The sequence below is a fragment of the Solanum stenotomum genome, chromosome 12, assembly GCF_019186545.1.
Source record: "Solanum stenotomum isolate F172 chromosome 12, ASM1918654v1, whole genome shotgun sequence".
Taxonomy (NCBI): Eukaryota; Viridiplantae; Streptophyta; class Magnoliopsida; order Solanales; family Solanaceae; genus Solanum; species Solanum stenotomum.
This window is the reverse complement of record NC_064293.1, coordinates 40,570,727-40,593,869: the sequence shown is the minus strand read 5'-3', so window position 1 is coordinate 40,593,869 and position 23,143 is coordinate 40,570,727. Positions and strand designations below refer to the sequence as shown.

Here is a 23,143-nt window from a genome sequence, read left to right as displayed (position 1 = left end):
TAGTAAAAGAAGTTATCTTATATTGTTTTTTTCTTTATTTCTTGTTGGTATGCTGTTTATCATCGGCCAAGGGTAACTGAAAAATTTATCAGGGTGCGAAATATGCATCTTATAAAAATTATCTTCACATGAAAAATAAAGAAAAAGCTAAGCCATTTCTGAAAAGATCTTTGCCAAGGATGAATAGGTTCCATTCACTGCAAAAGCTGTGCCCATGAAAATAAATGCAGCATCCAAAGCCAAACTATACCAGCCCAGCTCATCCTTAAAAGACAATCAAGTGAAAAAAAGCAGGCAACACAAACCCCAAAACAACACTCACACTGCTACCAACCAATGACATGAAATCAGCAAAATTAGGTACTGTCAATGCCACACAACAGACTGCCAAAACCACAAGCCATCTCAACCACAAGCAGTATCTGCCTTTATAGAATCTCCTTTCCATCACTTCATAAACTGGATTCATCATCAGTGGGAAAACCAAGAAGAGGTTTATGCAAAGGCCAAGCTGCACCAGGCAGCTAAGCGATCCCTGTCGAAAATTAGTAGTGATTATATCCTTGGTCTCTTCCCCAAAGGCAAAGTAACCCAATGCTCCAAAAGCACCATATAAAAATGCTACAAAGGCAACTGACAAACCCAATATTTTCCCAAATTTGTTTTTGTCTCTTGTCTCAGATTCCAGAGGCAACACCATTCCCATCCCTTCAAAAGCAAAAACAGCCACACCAAGACCATAGAAAAACACACTGAATCCACCAAACATTTCTAAACTAGGCCTATTCTTGAGGTAAATTAGCACATCTTCAACCATCACTACACCCAAAGCTCCTAAATCAACAATTTCAGCAAAAATACTCAAAGGGGCTAAAAGGGTTAGTGTTGAAATTGAATTCAACCCCAACTGGAATGGGAAACAGCTCCAAATATACACCGATTTAGGCGAAAATCCCAAGATTCCCGGATTTGCTTCTGTGACAGAAGAATTAAACAAATATACTAAAGTATTACCAATGAAAATCATGTATCCAACTGAAAAACATGCTTGGGAGAGAACAATCATAACATCAACAACAAAACGACCAATAGGTCCACACACAGCAAATCCCAAATCACCAAAAGATGAGATTTTTGCACCTTCAAATTGGGATTCAAGCTTATGCCTAGAATAAACAAGAAGCATCATACAGTAATAAGAAAGAGTGGCTATTGAGATGATCAAGAGAGACCCCATTACCCATCCTGTTCTCTTGAATGTGTACGGAAGTCCAAGAACTCCTGCACCAACTAAAGACATGAAAATATTAGCAAAAGTCTTTAAAGGAGAAGAAAGTTGTTGATTTTGGCCCAAAAGTGGCACATTCTCTCCAGGTATCAGTACATGGGTTGATGAACTTGCTTCGTCTGTCTCAAACCCCATTGTTGTCTAATCCCAATCAAGAACACAAAAAAGATTGATAAAAATGAAATATTTTTTGTTGTACATAAAAGAAATCCATTTGGGGGCATCCCCTAATACAATTGGACTTAAGATTTATCCTTTATATGGTATACACAATCTTCACGTTTGTCTAATGTCCACAGTCCACCCCACTCAGGTAATCTCGATTTTTCGATTTTTAAAAACACTATATTATTATTAAAAGCACCTCTATTTTCTTCAAATGCCTTTTCTTAATTTGGATTAAGTACTAATACTGTATTATAGTGGATGAAATTAATACATATTAATGTGTTATCTTTTGATTCATGAACTAAGTATCTATCAACTTATTATACTAATAAAGTCATTGAATGAAACAAAAATCTATAACAAATATTTTAATTAATCATAGTTAAGTGAAAAACGTCTATATACAAACATATGTTATGCATCTATTTGTTTTAGTTCTGAGTGTAAATAAATTAACATATCATGTATTTCGATCACAGTGATATACATCCATATGATCACAAGAACTTCAAATGTTCATGTATTTTGATAGCACAAGAAACCTCAAAAACCAAGTTCATACATAAATTAGTCTTTGAAATGATTTCTACCAAGCAACTTCTAGAGTCTTTAACTTCATGTTTTAAAAGTGAAGATGATCAAATGTGGTGAATCAATTCCCAAAACATATTATAATGAATAACATAACAAGTGGAGTATAGTATAAAGAAGAGAGAACCAAATTGGTCATTTTTGAGTAATTATAACTTCTTACAGTAAATATTCAATCATACAAGAATATGACTCTCACACCCCTCAACATACTCACAAATAATAGCTTAACAAATAAATTACTAGTAGGAACAAAGTGTGGACTTACTTACCCTTTGCTTAGGAATAAAAACAATCTCTTCAATATATATCTTATGAAATGCTATGAGGAAAAGAAACTAAGCTTTTTTTGCTAAGATCTCCATCAGGGAAGAAGAGGTTCCATAGACGGCAAAAATTGTGCCCATGACAATCAATGCAGCATCAGAAGCGAAACCATGCCATCTCAATTCATCTTTGAACACAATTATGTGAAACAAAGAAGGCAACACAAATCCCAAAACAATGCACACACTGCTCCCAACAAGTGACAAGAAATCAGCAAAATTGGGGACCGCCAATGCAATAAAAGTCACTGCTAAAACCATAAGCCATCTCAGCCACACACAGTACCTGCCTTCCCAGAATCTCCTTTCCATTACTTCATAGACAGGATTCATCATAAGGGGGAAAGTGAAAAACAGGTTTATGCAAAGGCCAAGTTGAACAAAGGTGCTGAGCAATCCCTGCCCAAGATTAGTAGTGATTATATCTTTAGTGTCTTCGCCAAATGCAAAGTAGCCCAATACTCCAAAAGCACCAAACAACAAAGATATGAAGCCCATTGCCAATCCCAAGATTTTCCCAAACTTGTCCTTGTCTCTTGTCTCTGATTCCAGAGGCAAGACCATTCCAATCCCTTCAAAAGCATACACAGCCACACCAAGTCCATAGAAAAACACATTGAACCCACCAAACATTTCAAGAACAGGCCTGTTCTGGAGGTAAATCATCACATCCTCAACCATCACTACACCCATAGCTCCTAATTCAACAATATCAGCAAAAATACTCAAAGGGGCTAAAAGGGTCAGTGTGGGAACTGAATTCAACCCCAACTGAAATGGGAAACAGCCCCATATATAAGCTGCCTTGGGTGAAAATCCCAAGATTTTGGGATCTGGTTTTGCAATTGAATAGTTGAACAAATATGCTAAAGTATTAGCCACAAAAATCAAGTAACTAACACAAAAACCAGCTTGAGATAGAATAATCATAAGATCAACAGACAATCTACCAACAGGTCCACACACAGCAAACCCCAAATCACCAAAAGATGAAATTTTTGCAGCTTTGATGTGGGATTCAACCTTACGCCTTGAATAGACCAAAAGCATCATACAGTAGTAAGTAAGAAAGGCAACTGAGAAGAGCATGATAGAACCCATAACCCATCCAGTTCTCTTAAAGGTGTAAGGAAGACCAAGAACTCCAGCTCCAACTATGGCTATGAAAACATTAGCAAAAGTCTTGGAAGGAGAAGAAAGATGTTGAATCTTGCCTAGAAGTGGTGTATCTTCTCTTGGGATACTCAAAACATGAGAAGATGAACTTGCTTCATCTTTCTTGAACCCCATAGTCTTAATATCCCAAAATCAAGAATCCAATCAAAGTTTTACACAAACCCCAGATATTAAAAATCAAAACTTTAAGATTTGATTAACAAGAACAAAAATCAAGATTGAATCTTTTTTCTTTCTCTTTTTGAATCTTCTTGGAAACAAGGTATATTTGGTATGAGTTTTCAAGTTTAATATTCTAGTCTTTAAGCTGCCGACGGCTGTGGGGCATGCAGAGCTGTAAGATTTCCAAATCAGAGCAAGTTGAAACTACCAAACAATGTAACAAAAATAAAATAGTGACAATTGTGTTAGTCATTTCAAATACTACATAAATTCTTTTGTTCTAATCTTGGTCATTGAATGAACCATTTAAACATGGGAAGAGGCTGAAAAATACCAACTTTGGTTGAATTTGTTGTTGCGATACTAAACTTTCATAATGATCTATTATCTTCGTAAATTATTTAATATCGTATTTTTTACCCCTGAACTATTTAATAGTGTATTTTAAAGGTATATATGTGCCCACGTGGATACATTACTATTTATAATTTTGCATTATTTTTTATGTCCATGTGGGCAAAAATATATGTTTAAAATACGGTATTAAATAGTCTAGGGAGATAATAGATCCTTATGAAAGTTTAGTATCGCAACAGCAAATTCGACCAAAGTTGAGGTATTTTTCAGACCCTTATCCCTTTAAACAACTACAAGTAGTTGTTTTTATTTTATTTTTTCATATTCGATTAATCTGAATTCACACCGTAAATCTCTCAAGCTCCTTGTGAAAAGGAAACTTTTATTTGTTGAGTGTAGCCTAAATGATATTTCATATTTATTTGTTCAGGTTTGATTTGACATATTCCTAAAAAAAACAATAAATAAAGTATTATTTTTAAAATGAATAGTACTTAATAACATAGATAGTAGAAAATATTAATTATTTTTTGATTTTCTAAACTGAACAAGTAAAAGTATACCATCTACTTTTTTAATAAAATGAACACGTAAATGTGAAAGAAAAAAGTAACTAATGCATCGATTTATATTCACTGATAATATTTAAAAAATTATTATCAGTACATATAAATTAATTGTTTTCTTACGTAATGGGGCCTTGATTTAGACATTAATTGTATGTTAGTAGTAAATTTAAGTAAGAGAGATTTTTTTATATAGTAAACATTAGAAAGTAGATATTTCATAACTAAACGTTAGAGAAAGTTTTCTTTTGCTTTCCTTGTTTCTCTTTGGTTCGTTTGTGGTCGAAAAGGAAGATGATAAGATCATTAAAACGTCGTTTTCCCCCCTCTATTATTATAAGGAACAAAAAAACTTTTGAATTGGTCATTTATGGAGGGAGGCTCTGTCAATAAATTATCATTTGTCAACCATCATCATCATTAATATAAAGAAAATCACTAATACGAACTGGACACGTTGCATAGTTATTACGCACAAAAAATTCATGGAAAATACAATATCATACTCCTACTTTTCATACGAAGAGAATGAGCAGTTTGAAAAACTCAGAATGATTATAGATTTGGTCTTCAAGTGTATGAAATATTTCTGTAAAACAGTTGTATTTGAAATTTGTTAAGTTTTTATCCTTTGAATTAAGAAACAAACACCAAGCTAAAACATTTTGCATTAAGAAATGTGTCTTAATATTATTAACCCTTTCATTTGTGTGCTTAAATATTTTGCAGCATATCTTCTAAGATACGTTAGCATCAGGAATATCTAAGTGTTTTGATCGTAGAAACAAAAAGAAGGTAAAGTGATATTAAAAGAAAATAAGAAAAGTCACAGCAACTCATAGAATATCCAGAAGCATTTTAAGATTGATGTTTTATTGGTCATCGTTCGTTTTTCTTTCTTGTTATCGTCTAATCAACAAGTCCCAAAATTATTTATTTTGGGTGGCTCATCAATTATTATCCCCTTTTGGATAAGAAGATTCTGTCTTTTCGTCAACTTTTGCTCTTTTTAACCCCATTTGTGGCGACTCGCCTTGGCTTATTTGTTTGTCCTTTCTTGATATTAAACTTTGGGGACAAAATCACTGTTCCTTTTTGTAATGACCTGGAGTCTAGACACTACCCCTTTTTCATGCAGATATTTGCTGAACAAAAATGCAACACAAGGTGTGTTATTGAACCAAAACTATCCCTCATGAGGTGATGAGAATTATTTTGAAAAGAACTCAAAAATGTTATGTTTATAGCATCTAAATGTAGTAATATTCACCTTTGAGTAGTTTCACTGTCTAGTTCTTTCGTATGAGTCGAGGGTCTTTTGAAAACAGTCACTCTACATCCACGAGGTAGTGGTAAGGTTTGTGTATATTTCACAGGGTATGTTGTTGTTGTAGAATATCAGAGCATTATAAAGATCTTTCAAGATTCCAGATAAACTGAGAAAACTTTTTAGGAAACAGTTATCTAGATTACAAAACTGAGAAATAGCTTTCAAGATTTCAGTGGAATTCATACCCACTTTGGTGATATACCTCACATTTCACAAGCAGGCATATCATTGCTTTGGAAAAAGGATGAAACTTCATTTATGCAAAAACATGAACAGAAACTTGCGGTGACATACCTCACATGAACAAACCATTGCTGCCAGTAACCCTGGAGCAAACTTGTGGGCTTAACAGAACAAAACAAGAGACTACATGCAGGTATGCACTAAAAATCCCCAATAACCAAGAGTCACCCATAACACCAGCTTGTCTACTTCACAAATTAAAAGGTCAATATATACTGAAGATGAACTTGCTTTTATGAATTCCGATGTTGAAGTTGGTTGGATTTGCATCATCAAACAATATATTAGCTCTACAACTATGAAGAGACTACGCAACAACAAAAAATGTGCATTATGAGATCCAAATAACCACAGTAACCTAAGATCAATATTCCTAGTAAACTGTCCTCTTAAAACTTCTAGATAACCTAAGAACTAAGACTAAAAGAAAATAAAGAAAGACAATTTTTTGATCAGGAAGTAAAGAGAAACAAAGTAGGCCCTATATCTTAAACCGTGAATAGATATCTTCTATATACCCTTCTTCACACTAGAAAGAAGAGTAACACTAGAGTGTTCATGAGATTTACGACATTCCGCTACCCGACGTAAAATTGTGTAATGCAGATACTTCCAGGATTGTCTAGGTTAAAGAAAACTAGAACAGCATAAAACAGTAACTTCAACAAAGCAGTAACACCCAAAAATACAAAAATCAACCGACCACGTATTGCTGTCATAGCATGAAAAGAAGTGCTCTTTCATGCCCAAAACTAGAAAGAAAAATGTCAACGCAGAAGCATCAAAAGTCTAGATCAAATGAAGTTACTATATTTTTTTTTTATTTGCACCGGGTGTCCGAGTCTCTTTGAGCCCCGACTAGTCCCGGGGGTGCACAGGCCCTCGGCAAGGAGTTTCCCGCAAGTGCACCACGGTTAATTCAGGTTTTACCCAGTCCGATGGCCCTCAGAAATTGTTTGCACCTAGTGGGTTTCGAACTTGAGACCTTGAAAGGGAGCAAACCCCAAGGCTCAAGTCAATTGCCAGCAGGCCAACCCCTGAGGGTTAATGAAGTTACTATATCAACCAGGTCAATCAAGTAAAAAGTCAAAGTTCACAATGTTAAAACTAACAAAAATCACACTTCCAGCTAAGGTGCTTGGATTTGTATCTGATACAATAATAAGACCAGCAAAGTTCTGGCTTCAGCTAGATTTTTTCTCAATGAGCCCTGGTAATTGCAGGCTGTAGTATGATACAAGCATAAATAGTTAACGAACATCAAGTATAAATAGTTAACGAACATAGGTTCATAGATGGTTTGAACTGCTATGCAATCACTGATCAAACCTGGCACTAACTAAACACCTCCCAACAGGAAACTTAGATGCGCAAAAAATGAGAAAGAACAGACTGAGGCAAAGAAAATATAACAGCAATAACGGTTTCAACAGCATAGCGATGCAAAGGGGACCGACAATTAAACATAAAGACAGACACCAAGCAGCCAAATCGATGCAAAATGCAAGAGGTGGCAAAGGAATCTATTTCTACATAAAGACATTATGAAAATATAGATAGGTCTATTTTAGATGACTAAGATTATGGACTATCACCAATGGAAAAGTATATAAATCAGGAAAAGCAAAATTTATGAGGAGGATTTGACCCCAAAAAAAAAAGGTGTGCTGATTGATCCTTAGAAGAATGCCAATCTAACAGATCAAACATATGAGATAAACTAACTACAATTTCAAGCAAGGAATCTCCAAGGAAACCCTAAAGAGTCTAATTGTATTCGGTGACAAAAACAGACAGTTAATGTTGGACCAATTCCCAATTGTGCATCAGGAGCGAATTCGATATGAGAAATTATTGTATTGTACGTTTTTTCAAACAATAGATTCTCTAATGCTATTATTCCAATTCTATTGGACGTACCCAAAGGAACAGCCAGACACAAACAGTTAACACATACAATTCAAGATGCAAAATAAGTTGTGACAACATGCACCAAGTATGGATCGATATGTAACACCACAAAGCAGGTTTACTATATTAACTACTATTCCTAAGCTACATCCTTATAACCACAATCGTCCTTTCTCTAACCAAGATGCTACTTAGAGGGAATACTATAATGGTAAAAGAGTGTGCATCAACAACAAAAATTGTACAGTAATTGTTCATCCTTAGTTCTATCTGAGGGAAAACATGCCCTAATGCTGACACACAAAAATAGAAAAAAGAGTGGCATTATAATCAACATGTTTTAGCTCATTCTGCTCTAAGATTCACAATAACAGTATATTATGAAAAGCATTGAACTTGCTTGAATACCTCTAATGAACTTCAAAAAAAGCTATTTTTATTGCTAGGATAACATCCCTAACACATATCATGCTTCCTTACACAACAAAATCATTGCTTTAAACAACTTTATCACTCTCATTTCCAAATCTTACAAAGAAAAAGAGAAAGATACAGAAATACCCACACAACAGTTTCAATCAATCCAGCTCTTTCTGAACTTTAATCCCCATAGAATTCGCCGTCCCAATAATAGACTTGCAAATTGACTCCAAAGGCATGTACTGGCAAAAAGGGTCACTCTGCTTGATTTTCGCAATTTCATAAACGTGCTTTAGGGTTAACGTCGACGCCGTTACATGGCCCGGGCGGCCACTTCCCAGATCAATTCCAGCGGCCTGCTTTAGGTACCAAGTTACTGACGGAGACTTAACAATGAAATCGAAAGTCCCATCCTTGAATGCGGTGATAGTCACCGCCATTGGTGTTCCAGCCTTGAACTTCTGGGTCCTAGCGTTGAAGTCCTTACAGAATGCCATGGAGTTCAGCTTGTACTGACCGAGGGCCGGCCCTACTGGTGGTCCGGGCTTAGCTGCTCCCGCATCGACGGTGAGACGGATTGTGGCAGAGATAGGGCGGCGTGTTAAGATCTCTTTAAGCGTCGCCATGGTTGAAATGTGACGGCGAAGACTGGGGTTTTGCTATTGCCTTTGCAGCGCCGGTGACTGTTTGTGCACTTTTAATTAATGGGCTTCTGGGCCATCATATTAATGGGCTGCTTCATTCTTGGTCCAATAGGAAAAGTAACAGCAAGTTACACTTTTTGCGGTTGGTAAAAAAAAGGGCAAATTATAAAAATCACATATTTTTAAGGCAAAATTACAATTTATCCCTTAAAAGTTGATAATTACAGAAATTTCTCAAACAAATACAATAATATAAGCGCTGATACATTAATCTGATGGATGAGATACAATAATATAAGCGCTGATACATTAATCTGATGCACGAGATACAATAATATAAACGCTGATACATGGGCGAGATACAATAATATAAACGCTGATACATTAATTTGATGTGCGAGATACAATATTATAACCACTGATACATTAATCTGATGCGCGAGATACAATAATATGAGCGTTGATACACTAATCTGATGCGCGAAAATGAGAGATTTTGGAGATTTGTAAAACTTATAGGGGATAATAGTAATAAGTAAATTAAAATGTGGAATTTCTGTAATTTTTTCCAAAAATAATTATATTCGTTAGCCAAATATAATTGTATCAAAACATGTTACTCTAATATATAAAATTAAGCAAAAATTAGCAATTAAGTCATAATACCTAACATAATTAGTCCAAACAACAACACTTTAAAATATTAATTTAAAATGACAGAATCACAATATTTTAGAAAATAATATGTATTCAGATTTTATTATTTAAAATTAATTTTATTTATGAAAATAGTCCTATATTGGACCAAATTCTAAACCAACAACCGTTTAAAAAGAAGAAAAAAAATTAAACCAATACCCATTAACCTTCCTTCTTCACCTTTCACGTTTCTACCCCCACCTTTCCAAATTAAATCAATAGCCATTATCAATCTCATTTCCAAATTGTTCATCAAATATATATTTTATTTCAAGAAATTTTATCGATTGTTAAATGAAATCTCTTTATTAATTCAAGAGATTTCTCGATTGTGATTTTGTTTTCATATTTGAGATTTAGTAGATTTTGTTAATCTACATTAGCACCCATACATCATATATTGTTTGATTTTTTATACAGTCATGTTTAATAATTTTGATTTTTGCTTATAGGGTTACTAATGCACAAGTGAATACGAATTCAGATTCGGTTTTGATGAAGAAAATCGGGAAGAAGAAGAAGAAGAAGGAGGAGGAGAAGGAGGAGGATGAGGAGAAGGAGGAGGAGTCTGCAAAATTGTATTTTTCTTTTACTCATCATTTGTATTTTTATTTTAAAACATTGTATTTCTTTTTTAGTTTGTAGTCATTCAAATAGGTATATAATGTAGGGAAAAGGTCCTGATTTAACCCTGAACTTTATAATTTGGAACTGATATACCCTCCGTTTAAAAAATGGCTTATATATGCCCCTGTCATTATAAAAATAGCTCATATATGCCCTTTTACTTAACAAATTAGTATTTAATAAATTAAAAATTCATTTTTTTAGCTTTAATTTAAGAAAATGCCATGTGGCATTTAAAATACCCCACCTTCCACCATACCCACCAACCCAATTGGAGAAAAAAAAACCCACTCACTCAAATTAACCCAACTCATTTCATTTTGGTGTTTTTAGTTTCCACGCTCAAATGAAACAAAAATTAAAAATTTTGTGAGGGTTCTGGTGAGCTCTAAACAAGAGTCAATAGGTCTCAAAATTGTTTAACTTACGACGGAAATTAGCATTTTTCACAAACTTCTTTGAAGTAGTAGATAGCTTAGATGATGCCCTAGATTTATTTGGAGTCATCTCGGAGATGAAATATTAGTGATAAATGAGAAGTATTTCTGCAGTTCGAGTGATTCTTGAAATATGATTTTAGCTCTGACGTGAAATGTCAACGAGGCATTGATGGTTCTATCTCATTTTTGAATGTTTCAAACATGTTCATTTCATTACTAAATGATACAAAAGTTGATAAATCCATTACATAAGGCCTAATAAGATTCATCAAAAGTTGTCATAAACCATTACAATAAACCAAAAGTTACTTAGGCACAAATCACAAATCTGCAACCGAGCCTTGGAATCTAATATTTAAAGTTTGCAAATTCAGAAATATAGTAGTATCCACGGGCCATTTTTCCTTCATTGTCAGTTGATTCACTCTCTTCTTCTTTACTTCAACTTGTAATTGACTGATAGTGAATGCTTCCTTGCCCTTCCAAGTAGTTTTATTTGGAGAATATGACAGATCCGAAGGGTCGAGATTCCTCTCGCATCCCCTTTAAATGCAATCCTTGTTTGATTCCCATGTTTCCTATTCCTTCAAATATTCAAGACCTCTTTTCCATCCTTGTAAATTACCATTGGCTTCAATGGTGGATCTTCTACATTCCTGATCCCAGGATCGTAAAGCTCACCGGATCCTAACAATTTTTTTTATTTTTGTTTATGTTGAGGTGGAAACGATGAAATGAAATGGGTAAAGTTAATTTGAGTGGGTGAGTTTTTTTTGTTTCCAATTGGATCGGGTGTGTATGGTGGAAGGTGGGGTATTTTAAATGACACGTGGCATTTTCTTAAATTAAAGCTAAAAAAAATAAAATTTTAATTTATTAAATATTAATTTGTTAAGTAAAAGGGCATATATGAGCCATATCTTCAACGACAAGGGCATATATGAGCCATTTTTTAAATGGAGGGTATATCAACTCCAAATCATAAAGTTCGGGGGTAAATCAAGACCTTTTCCCTATAATGTATCCGTTGCAATTCTATATATTATGATTGAATACATAATTTATAGAATTGTGACTAATGCATTATAAGAAGAGAAATAGAAACTTATTGGTATTCATTTTTTCATTTGAAATACAAAATCATACTGAAATACAACCTGATATTTGATATCCTAACTTAGTAAGACATATTTTGTATTTTATTTGGCTAAAGCAATATAATTTTTATGAATACATAATATATAAAATTACAACGAATACATCATAAGAAGGGGAATACAAAATTATTGATATTCATTATGCGTTTGATATACAAAATGATATTGAAATACAACCTAATATTTGAAATAAAAACTGAGCCAGAAAATACTTTATGCAAATTTAAAATGAAATAATAATATATCAAAACTGGATATTGAAATATAAATACAATTTATTTTGAATACAACTTATTCTATGTATTATGTATTCATCGCGTATTTTTCAATATCATTTCGATTTACAACTAATTTGTATTTATATTTTGGTATATACTTCACAACTGCCTTTATTTTTGTACTTGAACTAGAATGCCAAAGAGTTGTATTCATCATAAATCAATACCAACAATTTTTATAATTGAAATTAGTTATACATATCATTAGGTATTCGAATACATTTCGGATGAACACATATTCAAAGAAGTTCAAACATTTAAATATTCAAAACAGAGGGCATTAGAAATTTTCCAACACTTCCACTCATATAAGATATAAAATACAAACTACTATTTTAAAAAAAATTGAAATTCTTAAGAACAAAGGGAAAAAATGTTAGAAAGAAAAATGGCAACATATGCTCTTTCAAAAACGTAACTGATGTTAAATTTTAATTTTCTTTTATCTTTTTGAAATTTTCTGTTCCATGATTTTCTCCATTCTGTTATTAATTATTTGTATTCTTTCAAATTGATCAAAATAAAATAAATACATAACTCAGCCCTTAACAAACTAAAATATTGAAGACGATTGCATGTGATGAATTGTGGCTGTAATGATCCAGGCGATTGCATATCGAGTGAATTTATGTTTGGGTAATTGAAGACGATTGCAGCGAGGTAGAAATTGTGACTCTTTTTAACATGTTGAAAGTCTCCATTAAAGAGTAATTGATCTTTTCAAGACTTTAATTAATGTTGTTTTCTGCTCTTCTGTACCTGGGATGAGGAAGAGGTTGTAATGAACTTCAGAAGACAATAATGTATGATTGTTTTTTTGTATCATACAACAAAATATTCCTTTACACAAGAACACTAACAAAAGATTTAATCAATAAACAAATAAAAAACAAAGCAAAACATTTAAAGTCCTTTTTTGGAATGTTATATAACACTCTACAAACAATATTGGTCTGGTCAATATATACATTATTTGATTAGTAACATGTACTAGACGACTTTGGCACTTTAGTGCTCGATACTAGTACATTCTTGTACGAGGCGTGTTTTTCCGCTATTGCTTGCATTATTCATGCAACATTTCAGTAGGTTCAAGGCATCCCCTTACTGCATCATGCCCAAGTTGGGCTCTTTCGTTGTCTCCAAATCCAAAGACTCGTCCACAATTTGTAACAACTACAGTGTGGTATAAGCCAGTGCTAATTTGAGATATGTGATGGGATCTCAAGCTCTCCAGGATCCGAGGCTTCAAAACTTTATTTGATGCTCCTCTGTCAAGGAATCCGAGGCTACCAAAGCCCATCCAGCCAAAGCCATAAACAGAACCATTGTCCACCAGGACAAACGTTTTCCTCTTGCTTGCACAAACCTACCAAAATCATAAAATTTAATACAAGTAAATAATTAAAAGACGGGGCAGGCAAAATAAAGCTAGGACTAGGAAGACTGTTATATATTTTACAAGCCTTGAATTATTTTGTATCATATTACTTGCGTTATACACTAGTTTGAGTTATTTCATGTTTCCAAATGTTGCCTTAGTTAATACTGGTCTTGTAATGTCGACTAGCAAATGTAAAAGAATGCCAGACCTGAACTGCTAGATGGCTCTTAAGGCTGGTCAAGTGTGACGGAGTAGTCTTATCAATCTCATCACCATGCCCCAATGCACCACAATAACCTTTCCCCCAAGTATATACCTGAAATCACGAAAATCAATCGTCAGTCGTCACTAGCACTTTATTCTTTTCTGCAGTTATTTTTTCCCGGTGTATAGTGGTAAGTCAAGCAACTTTTAGCATACATCTTAAATGAAATTATACTATCGTGTTATTTTAGTTACAATGACTTACATATCCAGTGGAATCCAGTGCCACAACATGCTCATCGCCAGCAGAAACACGAGCCACATTAATGCCCTTCCTCTTAAACGACTGGATTGCACGTGGCTGAAGTTCATTCTGCTGTTCTCCATGACCAAGGCAGAAATTAGTACCCGAACCAAAAGAGTACAGAGTCCCATCATCAGACACCGCAAGTGCATAACTAGGACCAGCAGCAATCTGAACTATAGAACCAATAGATGCCAGTAATTCTATGCATGTCGGTGTTGGCCTATCCGACGTGTCACCATGACCAAGTTGACCATGTGCGTTAGTTCCGCATGTGAAAACATGACCTTTCCTAGTGAGAAACATAGTAAAACTGAGACCTGCAGCAACCTGAACCAGTTCCAACAGTAGTGAGCATTGTATTCATGACAAAACTTAACGGCAACATCCTCCTGTAGGACAATGAAGTGTTTTTATCTCTACCATGCAATTTACACAGCATAAAAATTTCCAATTGGTTAAATTCATTAAATGATGACTGGAACCCCATGTAGCATTAATTCAGCAATTTATTTATTATTCCCTCCTATTCAATTTGTTTGTCATACTTCACTTTTTAGTATGTTTCAAAAAGAATGTCTCTTTCCTTGTTAGGCAACTCTTTAATTCCAACTTACCACATGGAATGTTTAAGACACAAGATTTAAGGGCATTTTAATACATTCCATATATCCTATTCAAAAATCTTCCTTACTTAAGAAACTCCGTGTATAATCAAAATCAGACAAATCAATTGAAACAGAGAGAGTACTTTTTCAAAGATACTACAAAAGTAAGCCCAACTTTAAAGAAAAACGAACCCAAAACATTTACAGACAATGACAAAATGCAGAAGAGCATCACATACACATTGCTGGGAACCAATTAGATCCGCATTAGAACCGTAGTACCTACAATGGTATTTCCAATTTGCAACTAAAACTAATGGACATTTCATAGGTGTTGCCTAACTCTGTTTCTCACCTTCAGTAGTTGTATGGGAAATAGAAGATTTATCCTTGTGATGCATGGGTCTTCTGATTTTGGATCTTAAAAATACCTTTGTTTTCATTTTTAGCCTTCATTTATTCAACAGTGGCTTGTCGATCCATTTTTATCAAAAAGCATTTCAAGAAATGACAGATAGCTTATTGCAATTAAACATAGGAACAAGAAGGTGTTTATGTCATTCACAACTTGAATTATGCTATTAAAACTTAACGGAGTTTATCCTTAGGTTTCTTATTTCTTTCGTAGCTGGTCTTGATAAGAGAGACCAGAAATTCCTGGCAGATTCTAAAATCCTCCTAGTATCATCACTTTAAGTTGCAGATATTTCAAATCATCACATCATTTTTCTTTTCCAGTTCTCCTCCAAACAAAAGAATAAATCTTGATGCAGTACCGTTTATTCCCATAAATTGATCTAGTAGAACTAAAAGATCCACTTAGTCGTAAACCATGTATAGAATCCCAATCTCTATTAACTTACCTTTTCAAAAAAAAAAAAAAAAGAATCCTGATCTGTTTACATGTATTGAGGTAACCCGTCAATTAGATGACACGACATGATAGAAAGAAATTTACCTGCTTGACAGGAATATTCTTCAATGCTTCAACCATTCTTGGCCTGAAGATTGGGCGTCCGGTGTCGCTATGCCCACAACAGTATGATGAGTTATCTCCACATGTGAACACCTATACCAAGAATTGTAAACCTCATGAATAATATAAAATTCATTCCAATAGTACGTATATACATTCTATGTTGTAGAAGAAGACAAAATTTGGCAGTTTTTAGCATATTTACAACAGAGAAAGATTCTCTAACACACTTTGAATATTGAAACCTACTGTGGACTATGGTAAAGGGATGTGTCTAAGCGGTACAACACTTGAGAGGCTCTCTCATCGTAAGGTGCACTGATCCGCTCGGTATAGAATATTTTTTTTGTCTATCTTATTTTATTGCAGTAGCACTAGTCATCACAAATTGGCAGAATGATGACTGATTTTCTCCATAAGGGGAAGGAAAAAGTGAGCAGAAGTATTTGACCAGCACTTGGATAGAAACATAGGAGTGGAACCCTGGACTAGTGCACTATATTGATTAGGAACATCTCTAACTAAGGGAAATCACGACCACGTGTCTTTCAAAAACCCAACACTCTTGGGGTGAAGTAACGGAAAGCAAGTATGATAATTTGATGGAATACAAGCTAAGCTGATAATCCAAAATGCTGGATATAATAGAAGTATTTGGAAGCTTTAGGTCTAAATAATGGATTGTCTATATTGTTATTATAACAATGGTGTTTGGGTCAGTTTACGCTCACCTTAACTATTCCTATTACCTCCCACCAGCAAAGTATAGACTAGCATTGTACACTAAAGCTTAGGCAAATAGGAAGAATTCACCTAGTATTTTTTGTTACTAGTCTCCAAGGTTAGAACCCACTAAATCCACTTCATTGACCACAACTTGCCAGTAAGTTTTAGGTCTAACTCATACTAAAATAGTAAGAATTTTTTTTGCAGAGTGGCATGGAGTGGCAGTTCTTGCATTTTTCAAAGTCAATATATATTTCAACAATATTAGTATCAGTCTTCCAAAGGAACCTCTCCTAAAATAATTCTCAAGAAAACAGAAAATGAGATTGGATTGCTTGTTTCCAATTACATTCTTCCTCTTTCACTTTCTTTACGTTACTCCTCAACAGAATGAGGATTTCCACATCATGCATGCAAAAAACAAAGTGCACGTAAAAGGTAAATTACTGTAATAAAAATAAGAGTAGTTGATAATATATGACGATTGCCAAACCTGTCCAAACCCTGTGACAAAAGCAGCATGATTATGCGAAGCTGAAACTTGGGCAACTTGTACGGGAACAGGAAAGTTAATTCGAGTAAATTCCACACACTGAGTTGTTTCAGGCCCATGACCAAGGACGCCGCATAAACTGGAACCACAAGAGTATGCTGCTGAATCATTGATTAGCAGTGTGTGATACCTGCCACTCCTTATTTGCATCTGCCGATAACTTGTTACAGTAAGTAACAACAAATGATGAAGTCCTAGCTGCAGATTATTCTAGTAGAGCGAGTAACTAAAATCTAGAGATATTAAGATCAGAAAGATAGAAATCAATCAGCAACTAAACCTCAATCACAAAATAGTGAGATCGGCAATATGAATAATCGTTATCCATTCCATTCTATTTAGTCTCATTTCTTTGTAATACTAAATAATTCACTAAACCTTACATAAAATTCCCTAACCAAACAAAAAAAGATACCCTAGTACTGACTGCTATGTGTGAAGCAGAGGAATCACACGCTCCATCCTGTTGAAGACTCCAAATTTTCACTAAGGGGTTTAAAATACGAAGAAGTAAACACATGAAGAAGCCGAAGGGGGTTCAAAATACGAAGAAGTAAACACACGAAGAAGTCGAAGGGGGTTCAAAAAGTGTCATTTTTGGCCCTATCTGGCTCCGCCCCTGGCCTCCATCAACAAGCATATCTCATGACTAACAACAACAAAAATAGTGTCTTAAAACATTCCATCCATCTATGTGTGTATTTTGATAAGTAACATTTCAACCATATATTTATTAGTCCTAAAATAGCAATCAACCAAACAAATTAAACATTGGTAAATGAATTATAAGTTTTCCAAAGAAATAGTACATTGCCTGCAGAGGTTTCAACCATATCAGAGGACTGTTCCACAGCCATCAAGAACCTCAAAAGACGCTTCCAATTGCCGTTACATCGCTTCAACAGCTCTTCCTGAGCATTACAATGCAAAGAAGCATAGATTGAACTCAATCCAGAAAGCTGAAAAGCAGCATAATCTACCAAAGACTTGAACTTTTTAGGAAACAAACCATGTGTTCCCCTAAAAGTCCTTGAAGTTAGCTCTAAACTTATTAAGTCAATAACAGCTAATCGACCCGACATCAATATTTCAAGAATCAAATGAACTGGCAAATCCTCCATTGAAGTTGACCTCAAACGATCCCCCATTTTCCCTTCACAAAAACAATCTTTTAAACGAAAATGGAAACAATTAACACACTTTATCAAGAAAATATCAGATGTAAGAAAATTAGATGAAATTGAATAAGAAAATGAAGGGCTTGGAGGGGAAATCTTATAATCTAAGTCGAAATAAATCATCAAGAAACAACAACCCCAAACACAAACATGAACAAACAAAACAAAATTAAACTTTTTTTCTAGCAAATTACAAGAAAAAACTCCAAAACCCCACAAAGATAGGAACTTTATAAACACAAATTTGAGCAAATATCGGATCTATGAATGAAAATTGAGTTGTGGGGTCCTTGATAAACAAGAAATTAAGCTAAAAGTAGGTAAAGAAACAGTCCAATAGTGGAATTTTTTTCATTATATAGAAGTGGGAAAAGAGGAAAGCGACTAAAAGTTAAAGCTTTAATAAACCGAAATGCTGACTGCAGAATAAAGTATTAAAGATTAACAAGCAAAAATGTCGAACTAGGAAAGACACCAAATTTACAGGCGAAGATTTCTCCTTTTTTTTTTCCTTTCATTCATGTTCTCTTTTTTTAAAATTTCCGCTAGGCACAAGTAAATTTGAATTTATCTTTAAAAAATTATAAAACGTTCTTTAATAAGATAATTTTATAACTAGAGTTTAGATTCTGACTATAAAATTTGATTTTACATTTGAATTTTTTTTAGGAATTTTTCTCATAATAGTTTTATAACAGTAATCAAATAATAACAAAATTTGATTTGTCAAAGTTTTAACTTTTAAATTCATAATTGAATGAGAGCTTAATTAAGGATGAAAAATACTTATTACTCTATTACATAATAATTCTTGTTTATTTTCCCCCTTTTTTTGGGTTGTTGTTTGTTTTGATTTGGGCAAATAATGCTCTACTTGTTTTTTAATCTTTTTTCTTTTTGGATTGATTATTATGTAAAAGTTGCCTGTTAGCATGCACTACTATGGGTCATGTCTTTTCCTTTTTGAATTGATTATTAGATTTTTTAAAAAATATGTATTTTTATGTATATTTAGGGTTATTCAAAATCAATAATCTGCTAAATTTGAATTGCGCACTGCAAAATTCATTCGGGGGTGACGCTCCCAACAAGATTTTCTCCATATCCAGAGCTCAAACCCGAGACCTTTGATTAAGGGTGAAACACTCCCACCAGTGCACCACAACCCATGCTGGTTTGTTTTACTACACTTAAGAGTGTTTTGTTGTAAAGAATAATACCAAACAGTCTTAGAATTAAATTATAATGTTGTTTAATTTGTTATTTGTTTGATATAATTTATTCAAAATTAATAATTAGTATCAAAATAAGTTATCCCTTCCTTTTAATGGTATAGTACTCCTGGGATAAAATAGGTAAATAACAAAAACACTCATTTAAACCCTTTTTAAAACGGCATTATCCACTTTCATGAAAAGTATTTTCGTGAATAAATAATTTATTCTTAAAATTTATACCAATGCACATTATTTTGAATAATACACACAACTAGGGGTGTTCACGTGTCGGTTTGGATCGGATATTGGTCAAAATCAAAACCAAACCAACTTAATCGATTTTTAAATTATCAAAACCAAACCAAACCAAATATAATATACATTTATCAGTTTCGGTTTGGTTTAGTTCGGTTATTCGGTTATTAACCATACACAAAAAAAAAAAAAAAAAACAATTCATGCAAAATGTGAAAAAATTGACAACAATCCATTCAAAAAGTAAAATAGTTAGAATGACTTAAATTACTGAATTTTCGATCACTAAATTTACTAACAGTAAAGCTTTAAAATTCACTATATTGGCATAGAAGGAAGAGACAATAACATTTTCAGTCCCACAAAAAATTGTCAGACACTCATATACATGAAATCAATAAGATAAATATTTCATCTTGGGCATTTTTGTTTTCAATAAGTAAATTATAAAGAAATTTTAATGAAAATATGTATAAGATTTTTAAAATTTATATACTACCTTAAAAGCATTAACTCCCAAACTTGAATGTTGAATTACTATAATATCCCCAATTAAAAGCAATCAATTTATTTTATTTATTAGTTTAATTAATTTTATTATATTGAAAGTAGACAACTTTTCAAATTAAATGATTGTGACTTTTTCAAAGGGTTGTGACTTTTTTGACGGGTTGTTGACTTTTTCTGACTTTTCCGAAAGGTTGTGATTTTTTTGAAAGGTTGTGCCTTTTTCAAAGAGTTGTGACTTGTCAGATGAGCAGTGACTTTTTCGAAAGGGTGTGACTTTTCGGATAAGACACAATTAACACATATTCATACTAATATTTGGTAGTTATAAATAGAGGGGTTTCCTCACACTTTTAAACTACAATTTTTTTTCTTCTTCTTATAAAAAATCTCAAATGTTATTTGCAAAAATTGATTAAGTTTGAAATTCAACAAAATTCGAGGTACCTCATAAGAAAGAGTTGGTGAAAATATTGTAGCAAATCATTCATTAATTCACACTCGTATTTTTTCTTACCATTTTCATGAGTTAACAATGAATAAAAGTTATAGGAGAGACAACAATATTAAACAAATATGAAAAAAAAAACATATGATTTGGGTAAGATATTTCTTCTTTGTTTTTTTATTTTTTATTCTCTTCCCTCAAACGAAGGAGTTTCTTCCTAATTTTGCTAAAACAATGGCTATCAACGTAGTCCATTGAATTATTAGTTTTGATGTTAAATTCAGTATTTCAAAATTAATTTTTACTTTTACTTATAATATGAAAACATAGCCATGATAATAATTATTTTTTAATGGATATGTATGTAGAAATGAACGGAGAAAGTAAAGTGTTGGTGGCAAGAATTAAATCAAATGGAACACTAGAGTACTGAATATAACATGAACATATATTTTCGTCTTCCTTCTTTATTGACTATGTATTGTTCCATATAATTTTTCTTTATGTCACAAAACAACCAATTAAATTTGTACTTCTTCACTACTCGTACAAGTTTGATGGAGTTAAGCTGTATTGAGGGAATCTTTTTGTCTCAATCAATCAAGAATGCCCGAGATACACTCCTTACTAGTTATATAAAAATAGATAAGAAAATAGTGATTGATCATAAGATGATCTTAAATCAAATTAACGATTCTATAAATAAACTTTAAATTTTATTCATCTATTAATTTTTATCATTGAAAAATTTAAATATTTTATATCATGATACAACTTCTATAAGATACTAGATACTTTCATTAGACAACAACTATAACACATGTATGTGGCAGAAAAAAGGAGAAGACTACAATTCCACAAAGATAAGATAGAAACTTAATGAAATGAAATATTTTTACCATAGGTGATGTTATTCATATATTAAAATTAAATTATTTTACTAAAGCATATATAACCATCATTCATAACAATCAAGTACACTTTTTTTGGTAAAATTACCTCTCTATGATAGACTTAGTCAAATATTAATTGAGTAATAATATTTTGTAAATTATATGTTACATATAAAGATAAAATATTGAAATACTTATGATAATTTTTATTAGTGTCATGCACATACTAAATTTCAAGTATGAATATTTAATACAAAATTTCTACTTAAATAATTTACATCATTTATGTTCATAACCTCAATAGGAAAGGCTATTGGTGACCTTTTTTGAATGAATATTTTTTTTCTGTTTTGTTGGTTAGATTTGTTTACAAAATTGAGTGGAGTAAGAAATAATATTATTAAAGAAATGTCACTTTCTTCTATATTTAAATTTTGAATGTATTATGAAATGTTTTAACTTTTAATGATATCTGATCATTTTGATTTCAAAATACAAGTAACTCTGTGACAATATGTATTAATAATTTAAAAACACTTATTCTATGTTTGTTCAATTATAACTATTTACTAAAAAACTTTAATTTAGTAATATTAATTATATTTTACAACATCATATACTATATCTATGATACACATATGCAACACACGTGCCGTAAAATTAGTTATTTTAAAAGATATGACCTTTCATGATCGATAAATTAACACTTCTATTAGAAAAGAACATAATCTCAAAACCCTAAGGAGGGGCTGTTTGGTTACTAGTTAGAGTTATGCAGGTATTAGTTATGCAAGTATTAGTTATGCAGATATTGGTTATGTAAGTATTCGTTATGCAGGTATTGATTATGTAGATATTAATTATACGAATATTAGTTATGTAGGTATTATTTATGTAAGACTTCGTTACGTAGAAATTATAATACATATATTATTACTTATTGATTGTTTAATTTATTTAAAAAAAAAAATAGAAAATTATAAAATTTGTATCCAAGATAAAATGCAACAGGCCCTTGAGGGGGTGTTGGTGGGCGGGGGGGCTGGGGAAACAAAAAGGTTGATGCGCACAAATAATAAAATGCAACAATTCGGGTGGGGAGTGGGGGGCAAACAATTTTTTGGGTTTGTTTGTGGGGCGGGGTGGAGGGGGTGGGGGAGGCAATCACGAAACTAAAAAAAATTGAATTAGGAGCGTCCTTTGTTTTTTTAAAAAAAAAAATTACTCATGAATCTTGTGAATTAATATTAATATACATTATTATTTACAAATAAATAATTAAGTAAACAAATTAATGGTAAATATGTAATTTTATTATTTTAATCCATGTATAACTAATATCCTCATAACTTATTCCACCTTCTACTCCGCATAAAATTATACATAGATTTCCTCATAAGTTATGTGAGTATTAGCTATGTAGAATTACAAAAATGCAACCAAACACCATATAAATTAATACATGAATAACTTTTATACAACATTTGGAGACGCAACAATCAAACAT

General features: G+C 32.8%; 3 protein-coding genes and 1 pseudogene across 3 annotated transcripts; all 4 read right to left on the bottom strand.

The window, feature by feature from the left end:
- Positions 1–111: 111 nt before the first annotated feature.
- On the bottom strand, positions 112–1,491 carry LOC125848135 (amino acid transporter AVT3B-like; annotated as a pseudogene).
- A 680-nt stretch (positions 1,492–2,171) lies between these two features.
- Positions 2,172–3,869, bottom strand: LOC125847973 (amino acid transporter AVT3B-like). Its single transcript, XM_049527743.1, has one exon. It carries the CDS (start codon positions 3,661–3,663, stop codon positions 2,386–2,388), a length of 1,278 nt encoding a protein of 425 aa, XP_049383700.1. The 5' UTR covers positions 3,664–3,869; the 3' UTR covers positions 2,172–2,385.
- A 4,665-nt stretch (positions 3,870–8,534) lies between these two features.
- Positions 8,535–9,219, bottom strand: LOC125849192 (uncharacterized). Its single transcript, XM_049529223.1, has one exon. The coding sequence runs from the start codon at positions 9,162–9,164 to the stop codon at positions 8,697–8,699; it is 468 nt and encodes a 155-aa protein (XP_049385180.1). The 5' UTR covers positions 9,165–9,219; the 3' UTR covers positions 8,535–8,696.
- A 4,011-nt stretch (positions 9,220–13,230) lies between these two features.
- LOC125847779 (ultraviolet-B receptor UVR8-like) lies at positions 13,231–18,715 on the bottom strand. The gene is made up of 6 exons (XM_049527468.1): positions 17,948–18,715; positions 17,079–17,288; positions 15,842–15,952; positions 14,237–14,605; positions 13,976–14,083; positions 13,231–13,752 (listed from the first exon to the last, which is right to left on the bottom strand). Exons 1-6 carry the CDS (start codon positions 18,437–18,439, stop codon positions 13,450–13,452), a joined length of 1,593 nt encoding a protein of 530 aa, XP_049383425.1. The 5' UTR covers positions 18,440–18,715; the 3' UTR covers positions 13,231–13,449.
- Between the last annotated feature and the right edge of the window lie 4,428 nt (positions 18,716–23,143).

Excerpts from the sequence above, each read along its gene's own strand:
- LOC125849192 (XM_049529223.1), bottom strand. The coding sequence starts at position 9,164 with ATGGCGACGCTTAAAGAGATCTTAACACGCCGCCCTATCTCTGCCACA.
- LOC125847779 (XM_049527468.1), bottom strand. The coding sequence starts at position 18,439 with ATGATTTATTTCGACTTAGATTATAAGATTTCCCCTCCAAGCCCTTCA. Across the intron at positions 15,953-17,078 it reads TTGTCACAGGGTTTGGACAG|GTGTTCACATGTGGAGATAA; the intron begins GTTTGGCAATCG and ends TTCTTGGTATAG. Across the intron at positions 14,084-14,236 it reads CACTGGATTCCACTGGATAT|GTATATACTTGGGGGAAAGG; the intron begins GTAAGTCATTGT and ends TCGTGATTTCAG.
- LOC125847973 (XM_049527743.1), bottom strand. The coding sequence starts at position 3,663 with ATGGGGTTCAAGAAAGATGAAGCAAGTTCATCTTCTCATGTTTTGAGT.